This window comes from Rutidosis leptorrhynchoides, chromosome 1 (genome assembly GCF_046630445.1).
Source record: "Rutidosis leptorrhynchoides isolate AG116_Rl617_1_P2 chromosome 1, CSIRO_AGI_Rlap_v1, whole genome shotgun sequence".
Taxonomy (NCBI): Eukaryota; Viridiplantae; Streptophyta; class Magnoliopsida; order Asterales; family Asteraceae; genus Rutidosis; species Rutidosis leptorrhynchoides.
In genome coordinates this window covers 513447642-513464907 of record NC_092333.1, presented here as the reverse complement: position 1 = coordinate 513464907, position 17266 = coordinate 513447642, and the positions used below count along the sequence as shown (strand labels likewise).

The window sequence follows — 17266 nt, the reverse complement described above, 5'->3', positions numbered from 1 at the left end:
AGATAAGTGCATCATGAGGGATCCTTTGATCCGCCAATGGATGTCCATGTGTATTTTGTATTATTCTTTTCATCATTGTTGATCCTGGGTGACCTAATCTCTCATGCCACAAACTGATCATTACAGGATCACATAATTTTTCTTTAACTACCACATTTACTTCAGGTACATTTATATGTGTATAATGTAAACCAGAATGAAGTCTTGGTAGTTTTTCAATTACACGATTCTTATCAGTGATACTTAAATATTTTTCATTTTCTGTTGTCACTGACTGATAATCATATCCATTTTGGTATATGTCAGAGAAACTTAACAAATTTCTCTTTGACATGGGAGAAAATAAGGCATTATTTATCAGAAAATTCGTACCATTTGGTAACATGAATTTTGCCTTTCCCATTCCTTTTATTAAGTCCACAGGACCTGATATAGTATGTATAGTTCCTTCCGTTGCTTTCAAGTCTGTGAAATATTTTTTAGATTTGAGTATGGTGTGAGTGGCACCACTGTCTGCAATACAAATATCTCCACCATTTGACTGATTTTTTACTCCAGCAGTATACATCATGAACTTCAAAAAAAAATATGAGAAACAAATAATGAGTATATAATTCATCAATATATTACATTCAAAACATGTTACAAACGATAGCACATAATAAGGAAATATGTAGTAAACTAGATATGGTGTAGATTGAAAATCTACAACCATTTATTTAACGAGAACATATAATAGGATATCTATATATATATATAGATATTAGAAATTTATTCATTAAAGTAGTCACAAGTTGGCTCAGTGATTTTTGTATCAAGGTCATCCACAAGATTTGCTTCTTTTCCTTTTCCCTTTAGGGATTCTTGATACCGATTAACAGAATGCTGATTTGTTCGGCAGTTTTTAGACCAGTGGCCAATTTTACCACATCGGTAACAAGAATCTTCAACATTCTTTGAAGAGCCTTCTTCAACATTGTGATTTGTGGGATTGTATGGTGTTTGGATTTTATAATTTTGTGGATTATTATTTCTTTGTCCACGACCACGACCACCACGACCACGACCACCACCACGACCATTACCATAAGGGTGATTTCGAACATAGTTATGATTTTTATTATTGTTATGGTAATTTCCATGATGATGGTTTTGGCCAATATGGCTACGACCTCTTCCACGCCCTCGTCCATGTGCATTTCTTCTTTTATTATTATTATTATTATTGTTAATAGCATTAGCTTCAGGAAATGCTAGCGCACCGGTAGGACGAGATTCTTGATTTTTCATCAGTAATTCTTTATTAACTTCTGCAACTAAGAGATAAGTTTGAAGTTTGGAAAAAGTTTTATAATTCTGCAATCTTAAATTTTCTTGCACAGTTATATTTGCAGAATGCATTGTGGAGAAAGTTTTTTCCATCATATCAGCATCACTTATTTCTTGACCACAGAATTGAAGCTTTGAACGGATCTTGAACATGGCCGAGCTGTATTCACTTACCTTTTTGAAATCTTGGAACCTTAGATTTCTCCATTCTTCCCTCGCAGCTGGAAGTAATATTTCCTTTTGATTATCGAATCTACTCTTGATACTTTCCCATAAAACATGTGGATCTTTGATAGTGAGAAACATATGTTTTAAGGTGGTATCAATATGTTTGCGAATAAAAGCAATTGATTTTAATTTATCTTGATCGGAACAAGTATTATTTTCTTTTAAAGTTTCTAGAATACCCAATGATCCAAGATTTATTTCTACGTCCATAACCCATGATGTGTAGTTTGTTCCCGATACGTCTAAGGCATCAAACTCAAGCTTTGATAAGTTTGACATTTTCTATTTTCAGAAAGATGAACAACATAAATCATAATCATAATCATAATCATAATATTTTTTTTTTCGTAGATAAATAACAACATGCAATTAGAATTAGTTTAGATTCATAAGTAGTAAACAAAGGAATAATGGTATGATTACAAATAATAAAATCATAAGAGAATATAGGTTCATATTATATTATATTATTAATGATATTATTATAATATATATTAAGTTATAATATATATTATTATAATATATTTTTCTTATTTTAGCCTTTAAGATTTACTTTTAATAAAAATACAAACTACTTTTCTTATTTTAACTTTTAAGATTTACTTTTAATAAAAATACAAACTACTTTTTTTATTTTAACTTTTAAGATTTACTTTTAATAAAAATACAAACTATTTTTTCTATTTTAACTTTTAAGATTTACTTTTAATAAAAATACAAACTACTTTTCTTATTTTAACTTTTAAGATTTACTTTTAATAAAAATACAAACTACTTTTTCTATTTTAACTTTTAAGATTTACTTTTAATAAAAATACAAACTATTTTTTTATTTTAACTTTTAAGATTTACTTTTAATAAAAATACAAACTACTTTTTTTTATTTTAACTTTTAAGATTATAAATTTAAGAATAAACATTAGTATGCATGAAATAAATAATGATTAATTGCATAAGTAATCATAAATGTTAGATAACATATAAAGACCCCATCGTATTCGTATTGATCGGAATTAATCTCGACCCATGGTACCGTGTTGTCAAATGACGTGTTGCGTACATAAAGTACCGTGTTGTCAAATGACGTGTTGCGTACAATCATGAGGTCTTATTAACATAAATATAAATGTTAGTGAAGTTAATAAGAGTTAGATCACAGAAAATATAATTCAGGTGGTATAACCGACCATATATAACTTAAATAACATAAATATAAATGTTAGTGAACATAACTGTAAATGTTAGTATACATAAATAAATGTTAGATAACATAAATGTAAATGTTAGTATACATAAATAAATGTTAGATAACATAAATGTAAATTAGGCGACAGTGTCGACCATATATCATTTAGGTGGTATAACCGACCATATATTAGTTAGGTGGCAGAGCCAACCATATTTAGTATAAATGTTGAGATAATCGTGCTGATAACGTGTTATAATTCAGTAGACTTATAACTACCTTTAGTGGTTCTTGACTGTAGAAGGTATATAGAGATAGAGATACTGTAAAACGGAGAAAAACAAAGGTTGAACAAAAGGTATGAGTAATTGGTTTTTTATTTATAGAAAAATGTACAATGAGAGTTTGGTGGCATTTGGAATCTAGAGAGAGAGTGTTTTTGTTAACCAAAAAATACATACATTAAACTCTAACTCAACACACCTATTTATACTCAAAAAAATATACTATGCAATATCTATAATAATAATAAAATTATCATCCAATTATTACTTTTATAACAATTATCACTTTTTTACTCTTTTTTTGTTTTTTTTGTTTTTTAACTTTTCTTGACTAAGAGCCCTAAAAAAGTTGACATTTTGCCCTAGCAAGGCGCAAGAGACCTTGTGCCCTTGTGTCCTTGCTCTCTTGCATCCTTGCGGCCTTGCACTTTAAGCTATATAAAGTTGGGTTAAAAAGGCATTTAATAACATAAAATACACACACAACCACACTCGCAAAATCAAAGTTCGGGTACACTGACTTCATCCACACTCGCAAATCGTCATCTTCATCCACACATACTCGCAAACCTTCACCACCTCGCAAGCAGAGGTGTCTTCGAGCAAGGCAAGATAGGTAATCGCTTAGGGCCTAAAAATTTAGAAGAGCCTAAAATTTTGAATATGTAAATATTTATCATAATATATTTAATTAAATAAAATAAAAAAATTGTCAATTAAAGTTAAAATACCTTGTTTTTAATAGTTAAATACACTACAACAACAACAGCAAAACCCAATACCACATGAGTGGTGTATGTGGGAGGTGAGATGTAGACAATCCTTCACTTATCCGAGAATAAAGACAAGTCATTTCTCCACCCAGAGTGGAACACTCTCAACAGTAGAGAAATTCATTTCTCTCTTTATTTGACGGATACAGAGATTGCTTCTAAGAGGACCTCCGGCCTTTAAATACACTGTAAGTAAATTAATAGATAAATCGGAGTATTATTTTTTTTTGCGTAAATTTTTTTAACGTATATGTGGGTCCATTTTTATTTTCGTCTAGAGACTTTAAATTGTTGAGACGGCCCGCTCGCAAGACATTCTCCACCATACTAGCAAATCCTCATACACTCACACTCGATCCATATCACCACCACCATCATCGCGTATCCTAATCCACACCTCCACCATCATCGAACACACGCTCAATATCATCGAACACACGCTCAATCTCAAAAAGAAGGTTTTTCATCAAGTCATTCATTATGGCACAAGACCAGGTTAGTTATATTCATAGATCTTAAACGTTTAGTTTTACACACCAACCGTTCGATCAAATGCCTCATCGAATTGTGTTTGTATTTAGTGATTTACGTTTGTATATTTTGAGATTGTGTATGATACGCAAGTGTATATGTTAGTGTGTCCATGTTGTTACCGTCTAGGCGCAAGGTTAATATTGTGCCTTGCGTCTCAGTAATTTTTTGCACTCAAGGTACAATGTGTGCCTTGTGATGTTAACATAGCTTGCGGGCACAAGGTGCGCCTTGCGTCTTGTTAATGATGTTGCACGCAAGTTAAGTCTTGCGCCTTGCGACTCTGTATTTTTTTGCTAATATGTTATTCTGACTTTCACTTTCAATTTTTTACTCGGTTCAATTTTTTCTTGCTTCTATTTTTTCTTTTTTTTGACAATTGAATTTAACAAACGTTCGTCCAACACAACACGAGGGCACCACACTCGTTATATAACAAATGAAAGTTTGGATTAGTGGTTGGTCCAGTGTTTTCATAATCGAGTGGCCACGGGTTCAATTGTTGGCTGCAACATTTTTGTTCAACTTTTCTTCCACTAACCTTATTTTGTTTAATTTTCTTGTTAACCCCTCTAATAATTCTATTTACAATTCGATCATTCCATTCTCATACCCCATTTGATTTTCATTTTAGGCCATCACATTCTTTTATATTTTATTTTTATTTCCCGCCTTTTCTTACAATATTTTTCTTATGACTTATAAACTAGCTTAAGACCCGCAAAATTTGCGAGTTTTGACAATAAAAATTACAAATATAATATATTATTTATGAGCACATCAATGAAATCGATAAATAATATATTATTATTTATCTGCAACAACCAGTAAGCTCTTGACGAAATTCTGCAGCATAAAATGCAGTAACATCAATGAATGAGCATGATTATATCTATAACAAAACTTGTATTGCAAACTTCTTTGAATTCTTTGCATCCCTTTTGGTCCTGTCCATGACATTTTCCGTATCTGCATACACCTAACATACACCCACACCCACACCCACACCCACACCCACACCCACACCCACACCCATATATTTCATTTTCGCAATTTATTCTTCCCTTGTCTTTAAAAGTTCTTCATTTTGAGTCACAAGTCTATATAGATCCACCATAGTCAACTCTTCCTCACCTGAGAGTTAGTCAAAATTATATGATCCATTAAGTACTAACTATATGTAGAAAAAGAACATGCCACATGATAAATATGGGTTCAGATTAAAAGAGCGGAGTAGTATTGGAGTAACCCACCAACACCTTTTGTACAATTTTTAGCTCCTTTTATGATATTTTCATTAAATATAATTACATAACTAAATTCATTCCTACACAAATAAAAGGATTAGGACATTTTGTAAAGCATATAATTACACATTTACCTACTTTTGCCGTGTTTAACCCATTAGCCACATTTCCTTATCGTGACTTATTTTAAGTTCAGCTCATTATCAAATACAATATCGATTGACTCATTTCTACATAAATGGACTGAAATTGATATATATATATATATAAAGAAATTGGACGTATTAACCTATCAATATGGATTCATTTCCAAAAGTGCCTATTTTGAAACAAAACCACAAAACCTTAACATTTTCTGGAGGTTGATTGCTGCATAACTCCTCCATCTAAGCAAAACTTATGAAGAGCTTATTTGTGAGTTGCCACATGCTGACATGCATATGACAATCATGTGGTTATATCAAATTTTAAAATCAACAAATAATATAAATTTGAACACTAATGAATTGTTGTTTTGTAAGCCTTGATCAATCACAGTGAAATCCTCGAGCAGAGATAGTAATAAAAAACTTCCATATGCTGCGCATAAGAGGAGTCCCATCTCTAATTGAATGGAATAAGTGGGTCAAACAGGGTAAGATTACACTACTAAGTGTATTTATATTGCACACAGCCTCTTAATTCACTTTATATCATAAAACAGTATTGTAATCATTTTTAACACTCTAACCAAGCCAACCTGGACTAAAAACAGCCAAAACCCATTTTCACCTAGCTATATGACCCACCTATTTTGCCACATCTAATCTGGTTGTTTATGAGGAATATGAATAAGTAACTGTCATTAATTAAACTTACTTCAGGGGAAACACAATGGGTTTCATCATGTCACGAGAGAAGAAAATGCATAGTTTGTATAGTTGATAAATATTTAACACCTGAACACATGTATCGCTTAAATTAGACAAGATAGATGTATCCTGATGATGTAAACAAACAAAAAAACAGGAAGACTTACTGGACATAGTTTAGGTGTGAGTTCATCATAAGTTAATTTTAACTTCTGTTGTACAACCTGAACAAAAAACAGAAAAATAAATAAAGACAAAAATACCTGCTTTAAAATGTCGCGCACACGCCCACGCCCGCCCGACTGCAACAAAGCATATACATATAAATTATGTATACATATAAATTTTTTACTTCTTCAAACAAAATTTAAAGAAGGAGCCAAGAAACAAAGCATATAAATATAAATTATGAGCGAATGAAAATTTTAACCTGCTTATCCATAGAAGGGTAAACCAATCGGAACTTATCAATGAAAATATGTACAGTGGTTACATTAGCAAGCAATAAAATGGTAGTCACAATGACAATGACGCACCTGAAAGTAGAAAAGAATGAAATCAACCCAAATAACCAGTCTTGTTTATCCGTTCAAAACAAAGAAACAGGTTGTTCGAAAAATATATTTTATATACCATTTTCAGAGTACATGATGCGTTTAAAAAATAAATAAAATGTTTAGGTGTCAATGTGTCATCCCAACCCAATGCATCTCGTTTCAACTTGCACTATAGAGTGACCCGTTTAAGATTTGAACCTTGATTACATAAGAACTCCTGAAGCAAACAACCATAACAAAAATTAGAAAGTCTGATTATTTGAAGACTACAGATAACAAATTCTAAAAGCCAACAAACAATACATAAATACATAAATCCAGTTAAACTATATGTAAAAATGTAAACCAGTTAAACTATATGTAAAAATTCATTATATTATATTATATTCATACCTAAATCGAGGTTCAATTAAATAGCCAAAAATAGCAGATCAAAAACTCTAAATCTACTATTTTTGATCTAATGTCCATATAACTGTTATCTAACGATTCAATTGAATATTTAACGATCCAATTGAATTGCCAAAAATAGCAGATGAAAAAAAATCAGATTACTATTCAATTGAATAGATTACGATTCAATTGAATAGAACACGATTCAATTCATTATATGTAGACCATCGTAAAAACTCAGATTAAGATACTGAGGTAGTAATTGATGAATTAAGAATACCTTGTTCATTAGTGTTCAACCCGCAATTTCGATACACAATGTTGTGTGATTCCTGAATTCAATTGAATCGAGGATTCACGCGTATACAACCTGGAAGCTTAGATTGAAGAAAGGCTTTGAAATTGGAACGCTAGGGTTTTATTGATTGAATCAATTACAAAATTAGGATACAGAGAAGAAGTTTCATAGAATTAACATCCGCAATTTCGATACAGAATTAACATCGGCGAAATAGATGAATTAACATAGGCGATCACCTTATTGATGAATTAACAATAGCGAATCTTTGTTTAGGCGAAACTTTGATTAGGCGAAAAAGAGTGTGTTTTGCCCTAATTTGGAGTTTTGGTTTGTCTGAATGAAGGGTGTTGCATTGCAGAATTCTTGCCCGCTTTTGAATGCCAAAGGACATTTTGGGAAAAGTGGGAATTGAAAATAATTATATCTAATGGTGATGAGGTAAGGGTAATGGTTTTTTTTTAGATTCAATGGTTTAGATTAGAAGTTGATATTTTAATACATTTCAATTAGTATTTTTTTTTAATGTATAGTATAGATTCTTAATTTACAACTTTATTTAATTTTTCTGACATTTTCTCAAATTTTACAATATTTTTTACAACTTTTATCCTCTTTATATTTACCAATATTTTTTCTTTCACATTTTACTATTACTTAATAAAAGTATCCAAATTATGTTGTGTTTAACATATTTAATTATTGAAGTCTAAATTAATTTGTTTTGATCTAGTCTTTTTGAGTCACATAATTGTGTGCAACAAAAAGCTTTCCTTCCACAATAGCTTGCGGATATACGGTTCCTCTGAAAAGTCAAGCTGATGAACGTGTAATGAGAAACCTTTCCGCACGGTTTGAGTAGCAGTCAATTAGAATGAGAGGTTCACCCTTATGCTTGTTTTTATAATTGATTAATGAGACCATTTGTATTGGTTGAGGTGTTTTTTGCTCGTGTCACTTGACTTTTTGTACTTTTTTGATGAGTTATACGTGTTTCTTTTTTGAGTGGAGTAGTGGTAGTGTTTCTTTTTTGGTGTTACTTTTAATGGAATGCTGAGGTGACATTTTATTTTTCTTTTTCTGTTTTTTCTAGTTTGTTTTATTTTTACTTATGTAATTAAAAATGCTAAAAAAATTACACATATATAAATTAAATAAAAACGCATTTAAATTAATACCATTACTACTAAAAAAAATACATTATTAAAAATCCTAAAAAAAGAAAATTACATTTATTAAATTCCTAAAATAAAGACGTACATCTCTTGAACTTAATCCTACTCATTCGGAAGGGAAGTTGTAATCCGCTATCTTGCTACGAATATACTTTTTAGATTTTGAAGACGTACCACGTCTTCCGGGTCTTCCATTGTGGCCGACGATCTCCCCAACAAATCAATATGTGTTAGCGCGGTTTGCATACGAACATACTCATTGAAATTGTCAAGCGACTCCGTCTTTTTTGATGCCACTACTTCCATTTTGTCCATAAAATCGTCGACCCTTGAAGAATTCGAACTATTCCCACGAGAAGGCGCTCCCGCGTCCGAAGAACTCGTAGTCTTTTGTGCTTTCTTTGCCTTTTCGCGTCCCATTGGACGTGGCATCAGTACGTTCTCAAACAACTCCGCCTCAAAGTCTTGCGAGAGGCTTATCGAGTCTCCTTGAGTTTCACCAATACCCGAAACATCAACATGATAGTCTTCCGGATGGTTAACAACCGGCTCTTTTGGCACGATCCACTTTGAATATTCTTTCAAGAAAAAAAAGGCCTCCTTCAGAGTAAAAGGTTTCGAGTATGCATCGTAATATGATTGCAATGCGTTTTTGTAAACATCTTCGTCATTCTCACCACTACGCCAATTATCCTTTATATCATTAAAAATTGATAAAAACTCCGTACAATTCTTGTTCATTTTCACCATTTCGAAGATAAAGAATCTTCATTTCGTGACCATCCATATTCATTTTCATTAAAATTATCCATTACCGTGCCCCAAAAACTTTTAGCCTTTTAGGATCGGCCAACAATTGGATTCTCCGAAGTATCACAAAAACATTGGGACAACCATACAAGCTCTTTTGGAGACCACGTTTTTTGTGTTTTTTGCCTCAAACTTCCTTCGTCCACCTCTTTCCATATAAAATTTGTATCAACATTATACTATAAAAAATAATAATTATTTATACTAATATATATATATATATATATATATATATATATATATATATATATATATATATATATATATATATATATATATATATATATATTAATAATAATATAAGTAATATATATATTTATATAAAATATTTATATAAACATACAGTAATAATAATATAAGTAAATATATATCTTTACTCTTTTTGGAGTGTTTTCGCGTAGGCCGTGGTTGTGATTGTGTTTCCATCGATTGTTGACCTTGTGTTTCTTGCGTTTGTGTTTGCAACCTTTGTTGTTGTGGTTGGTTTGGAAATATTTTTTGTGATTGGTTTGGAAAGATTTATTGTGGTTGGTTTGGAAACTATTGTTGTAGTTGAGATTGATAAATTTGTTGTTGTTGATAAAACATTTGTTCTGCCCATTGTTGTTGTTGTTCATAAGTTAACTGCGGCAACGGTTGAGACAACCCGAACAAATTTTTAGTAATGTTGGCAAAGTTTTGTGGACTAGGTGTATGAATAGGTCGGGTTGATGATCCGGGAGTATTTGGATGCCCGAAAGCCAATAGATTTGATATCGGACGGGTGTTGTTGAATGGTGAATCGAAATCATCATCTTGATCCTGTGGAGTGTTTGGAGAGTTAGACATTTTGTTTGTGTAAGATAAGTTGAAGTATAGAGTATTTTTGTAGTTGATATTGTGTGTGTTTTGATGATATATATATATATATATATATATATATATATATATATATATATATATATATATAAGGGCATGATCAATGGGGAAGTAACCAATCGGGGAGAAGCGGGGGGAAGAATTTTTTTTTCAGGTATCAAGATCACACGAAAATATGAACATTTAAAAAAGACATCTCGTGATGAATGTTATTATTTAGGCGGGAAAACGATCGACAAAAATAACATTCAAGATAATATTGATCGTGAAGAATGTTAACGTTTTTTTCTTCTTCATGTTTTGTGAAGTAAAATTTAGCCTCATTTAGAGTTTAGGGTTTGAAGTTTTGGGTTTAGTTCATGTTTTGTGAAGTAAAATTTAGCCCCATTTAGAGTTTAGGGTTTAGGGTTGGTGTTTTGAGTTTAGCCCCTAAACCCAAAACCTCAAACCCTAAACCCTAAACTCTAAACCGTTCGTGTTAAAAACTCAATCTAAACCCTAAATCTAAACCCTAAACCCTAATATCTAAACTCTATAAACCTTAATATCTAAACCCTAATATCTAAAACCTCAACATACGCTCGAAAAATACGATAATTGTTATACATTACTTCTTCGAGCGTTTTCCCGTCAAAATAAAAACATTTATCACAAAGTGTCTTTATTAAATGTTCATTTTTTCATCAATCTATAATGTTCGTGAACAAAGTTTTTTCAAAAAAGGAAAAAAAAAAATTTGCTTCCTCCCGATTTGTTGCTTCCCCTTGATCCTACCAATATATATATATATATATATATATATATATATATATATATATATATATATATATATATATATATATATATATATATATATATATATACATACATTTTTTTTTACAACGGATACATTTCAATTATTTCAAACGGTCACCGACTCACAACCAATCAAATCGACACACGTGGAAGTGACATCTGTGACTTGCTGCGTCTCATTGCAACAGACGCCTAAGCGACGCGCCCAAGTCACACGCCGATACGGCCGTTGTAGGCGTTTCTTGCTCGCCACCTAGGCACGTGACGGCGTCACTTAGGTCTGATACAAATGGTCTGAGTAAAGGTTCTGGTATTAGTTTACAATTTTTTTTTTCCGAATAAAAAAAGGATGTTCCGAGAAGAACAAAGACTCATCCGAATCGTTTGGTTAACCTACTTACTAACTGTGTTCATAATCTGTCACGTGCAACCCATATGCACACGCATAAAATTGGATCACAACGCATCTTTTACAACGAACAGTAGATTCGATCCCTACATATCATCCTTCTTCTACACTGCTTATAAACCCTAATATTCGATCCAAACAAAATCAAACATAAACATCATCATTTTGTACAACTAGTACTACTACTTTATTCAATCTAGTCCCTTTTTGATCAATCTTTTTGTGGGATTTGCTTCAAGATTCTTGATTTCTCATCATACTGGTATGTTTGACTTCCTTTAATCGAAATTGATTTTTTTTATGATGATGTGTTGCTATCTTTATTTATAAGTTCAATTTATTAATTGATACATAAAGTTTATTACAGAGTACTTTATACTCAATATGGTTAAATCTATGCTGGATCTTTATTCATTCTGCTGATTTGCTACTTATAATCTGATACACTTTTAGGGTTTGTGTTATGTCTTTTTAATTTATGATTGGATCACTTGATATGAACATTACTTATATGCCCTTTATTTCATACTGTTATCTTGAATCTTAATTTATCTGCTTATGCTTTCTAAGAAAGGATTATGAATTAGGGTTATACTTAACACATAAATGATTTAGGTTGATAGAATGCAAGCTAACCAGGTCTGTTGAATATATTGCTTCTAGGTTTATTGTAACAAGCATATCTTGTTAAGTGATTAATTTTGCTTTATTATAGGTTAGAGGAGCAAATTTGCTACTCGTAACATATGAAAAATAGCAAATTTGCCACTAATCTTTTCAAAATCTTCTATTTGCCACTAAACAATGCAAAAACTAGTAAATTTGCCATCCAATTCAAAACATATAAAAGAATAAATTTGCCAATAATCTGTTCAAAGGCTAAGCAAAGCAGAACTGGCATTTTTGCCATCCAAAACATATTAGAAGAGTAAATATGTCACTCATTTTTTATTAAGGCGCTAATTTGCCACCTTAACATTTGAAGTACAACCAAACCAAATTATCCGATTATGAATTCAGTTTTTGTTTCGTTCATGTTTATTGTTAAATATCTAAAAAGAATCAACGGTCTTAACCAAGGTCTACATATAAGAGATGCAGTCATGCAGCACCATAATACATTCGTTTCGTTTAATATATCCTTAACTTTATACCAACGCGATATCATACACATTTTTTACATTGTTTCTCATATATGAGATTAAAACAATTAAGAAAATATGTTTCTGGGGAAGGATTTAAAGGGAAGTGAAATTTGTTAGGCAAAGAGGGACTTAATCTATATATCATTGATGATTTTTTCATTGAATACTATTTTGTACTGGATATTCATTAGACATATTACTTTAAGTAAGTATATAGCTTCAAAAGTTGCTTCCCTTTTTCCCTAAAAATTTGACTTCTTTGGGGATATTTATATGTGAATAAACAATTATATGCATTGGAAACACATTGTTTAGCGGCATATGCATACAAATAACGTTTAACATACATTTAAGTCCTCCAAATGATTAGTGACAAACTTTCCGTCTCGTTAGCAATTTCTCTCTTTATGTTTATTAGTCGAATATAAGGTCCTTCAGAAATATTAATGACAAGTTTTCTTCTCTAAATTTATGGGTGGTAAATTCCATTTTAAACTTTTATTTTATAAGTTGTATCAAAAAATCATTATCATACCAATTGTTATATTTGTAAAGCTTGATGAAATCGTGGATCAAATGATGGTTGAATTGCAAAGTACGATTGGAATGTTATACGATATTTTATTATTTAATGACTTGAGTATGTATTATGTAATTATTTTTGCTAAGGTTAAACTTTTTTTGATTGATCATAAATCTGGTGTTTGTAATTAATATTGCTTAAGCGGATGTTTGGATTGCTTTTATAACTGTTTATCTGCTCATGTTTATTTTCAAAGCAAAAATTAATTTTAAACATTCTTTTGAAGACTTCTTGTTTGCTTATATCAGAAGAAATAATAACTTAAAATAACGCGGTTGGTTGGTGCCTACTTTTACATATAACTAGATAAACACTTTATATTATCAATCCCAAACACCGGCTAAACTATATAATCTATGCTTGGTCTTCATTCATTCTTCATGGATAGTGATTTGGTCCATCTATAATATATATTTTATATGGTATTAGTGTATGATTTAGGGTCTTTCATATATATTCTGTAATACTTTTTAAGTTTTTTTTTTATGTTTGATTGGATAGTAGTGCTTCTTTGATGTGAACATCAGATGCAAGTCTCTCTCTTTCTAAAGAGAATTATCAAATTATATGCCGTTTTCGAAAATTTTACACTAACCGTAAGCGTGTGTCTGTGCTTGTTTTGCTATTTGTAAGACTTCATATGTTACACGCACATATTGAATTCATGCTTATGTAGAGGTGTTTGAATGTACTTATTTAAAGTGATAGTTTGAATGTTAGAAATCGGTATATGAAATAACTAGATCAAGTTTTCTAGCTAGTGATATCTGGTTAAGTGATCGTTAATTAATAATCAGTTTTTTTGTAGTGCTAAGTTCATCGAATTCTGTATATACCGATTAGTGACTATAAATAATTTGAACAGTAATTTCAGATTTTTTTTAATTGATAGATTGATTGAAATGGAGCATCTTCCTGTAGAAGTCATCGGCAACATCCTCTCTCGGCTCGCAGCTGCGCGTGACGTCGTAATTGCATCCGCCACTTGTAGAAAATGGCGTGAAGCTTGGCGTATTCATCTCCACACACTCTCGTTCAATTCAAACGATTGGCCCGTTTATCACGAGCTTACAACTAGCCGACTCGAAATCCTCATTACTCAAACAATCTTCCAAACCAACGGCCTCCAGTCCCTTTCGATCATCATGGACGATGTCGACGAGTTCTCGGCGGCCCCCGTTATCGCTTGGCTCATGTACACTCGAGAAAGTTTACGACAGTTGCATTATAACGTAAGAACATCTCCCACCATTAACATTATAGAAAAATGCGGTCGCCAAAAGCTTGAAGTGCTTAATCTATCTCATAATACGATTAGTGGAATCGAACCAAGTTATCAACGTTTCCCGTGTTTGAAGTGTCTTTCGTTAAGCCACATTAGTATTTCGGCTTTAGATTTGAGTTATTTACTAACTGCGTGCCCGAAAATCGAGATTTTGACACTTTTAAGTCTCGAAATCGCCATGTCAGACACACAGGTGTCAATGGAATTGAATAGTCACTCGTTAAAAGATGTGTCGGTTGAAGGTATAAGTTTGGAAAAGTTTACGCTCGAGGCCGATAGTTTAGAGAAGTTACAACTTAAAGATTGTACACTAGAGGTTATCGAACTTATTGGCAAAGGGACATTAAAGCTTTTAAAAATCGACGATGTCAGCGTGATTCATCTCGATATTGGCGAAAATACAGAAAATCTTGAAATCGTAGATGTTAGTAATTTCACAATCATGTGGACTAAATTCCATCAAATGATTTCGAAAGCTTCAAGATTAAGAGGACTTAGGCTTTGGGGTGTTGTGTTCGATGATGAAGATGAAGTTGTTGATATGGAGACGATTTCGTTATGTTTTCCTCAATTGACACACGTGTCGTTATGTTATGATTTAAAAGAGGGTTCACTTCAGTACAATTTGCAGCGCGCGTTTGAGTTGAAGAATGTGATTATGTTGGAACTCGGTTGGACAGTTATAACTGATTTGTTTTCTCAGTGGGTCGCGGGTCTTTTAGAGCGGTGCCCGCATCTCAGAAAATTGATTATTAACGGGATTGTATCGGAGGCTAAAAGTCATGAAGAATGTCAAGTTTTGGCTAATTTTACGACTTCGATTATTAGTTTAATGCGAAAGTATACGCATGTAGAGATTGAGTTTGAATATGAATGACGAAATTTGTCTCAGAAGATCTGCACGTAATGTTGTTGCAGGTAATGATCTTGGTCGTGGCATGTCATTTTGCTGATAAATGTTGGTTAGAATTGGTATAATGTTTGTAAGTGATTTTATTATGCCGGTTTAGTTTTGGTATTTTTCATCTGATTGTAGACTGCTGTAGCATGTCTACTTTAAAGAATTGTTATGTTTTGACTTTGACATTTGACGTGGTTTGAATGTCATCTTTGCTCATAATGTTGTGGTCGTGAACGGAAGCAAATTTGTGTAAACAATTCATTGTATTGAACAATTGATCAAAACAATTACAGATTACAAGATTACAAGCTCTAGTAACTAAGCTTTATGAATGAAAACTTATCTAACAACTTAACATTATTCTAACCGTCATTTTAAACTAAGAACAACCAGCTTAACAGTGTTTAATAGTCCCAAATCTATTGTTTCCAGATAAAAAACACACAGTTTAAGAAAAACTAGCTGTCACATGTAATTTTCTGTTTACTTTCGAGTCTTACCTTTTACTTTTTACCTATCTTTTTATCATACATGCATAAAGTATGGGCACAAAAGACTTTTATCATATTATTCTTTTTCATGTATAGATGTGAACAATTAATTTAGGATATCCCTAAATGGAATAATGAACTATAGATTTAGGACGGAGAGAGTAATAATTTACATCCTCACCTTCAATTATTTACCAATAAGACCCAAACTATATATATAATTCTATATCCTCCTCTCAAGTTAGAAGGTCTTCAAGACCCAACTTGTGAGCAAGGAACTAATGTTGTTTGTGACCCAATGCTTTTGTCATAATGTCTACCAGCTGCAGATTTGTAGGGATATATGTAGTTTGTAAATCCCTCTTGAACCTTATCCCTTGTTAAATGACAATCAATATCAAGATGCTTTGTACGCTCATGAAAACAACGGTTAGCTGCAATTTGTTAAGCTACTTTGTTGTCACAAAACAAAGTAATTGGAACCTGTACATTTATATGCAAATCCTTGAGAAGATAAGATAACCAAATGAGCTCACAAGTAGTGCTAGCCATGCTTCTTTACTCTGCTTCAGTTTTGTTTTCCAAGAAACTAATGAATGACCAAGGAAATACAATAACCAGTCAATGACTTTCTAGTCATTAAACAAGATGCCCAATCTGCATCTAAAAACCCTGCAACTTTCAGTAGTAGTTGTATATGATAAAATAAACCTTTTGATATAGTACCTTTGAGATATCTCAGTAGATACATGGCTGCTTGCATATGAATATCAGTTGGAGTAGAAACAAATTGACTAAGATGTTGAACTGAATAAGAAATGTCCGGTCTTGTCATAGAAAGATATAGTAGCCTGTCAACTAATCTTCTGTACATCAGGGTTGACCAAAGCTTTACCTTTAGTGCTGACTACTTTCAGATTAGCAGGTAAAGGTTAATAAGTTGGCTTACTTGCAGTCAAACCAGCATCTTTAAGTAGGTCAAGAATGTTCTTTCTTTGATGTAAATATGTACCAATACTAGTTCTACATAGTTCAAGGCCCAAGAAATACCTAGCCAAACCAAGATCCATAATGGTAAACTTTTGATCTAAATTGGTTTTTAACTGCTGAATTTCTTCAATGGAATTACCTGTGAGC

General features: G+C 32.0%; 1 protein-coding gene across 1 annotated transcript; it reads left to right on the top strand.

The window, feature by feature from the left end:
• Positions 1-11780: 11780 nt before the first annotated feature.
• Positions 11781-15873, top strand: LOC139876454 (F-box/LRR-repeat protein At1g67190-like). The gene is made up of 2 exons (XM_071863776.1): positions 11781-11986; positions 14345-15873. Exon 2 carries the CDS (start codon positions 14355-14357, stop codon positions 15612-15614), a length of 1260 nt encoding a protein of 419 aa, XP_071719877.1. The 5' UTR covers positions 11781-11986; positions 14345-14354; the 3' UTR covers positions 15615-15873.
• Positions 15874-17266: the final 1393 nt, after the last annotated feature.

What these genes read in the sequence shown, in the direction of transcription:
- LOC139876454 (XM_071863776.1), top strand. Translation starts at nt 14,355, where the DNA reads ATGGAGCATCTTCCTGTAGAAGTCATCGGCAACATCCTCTCTCGGCTC.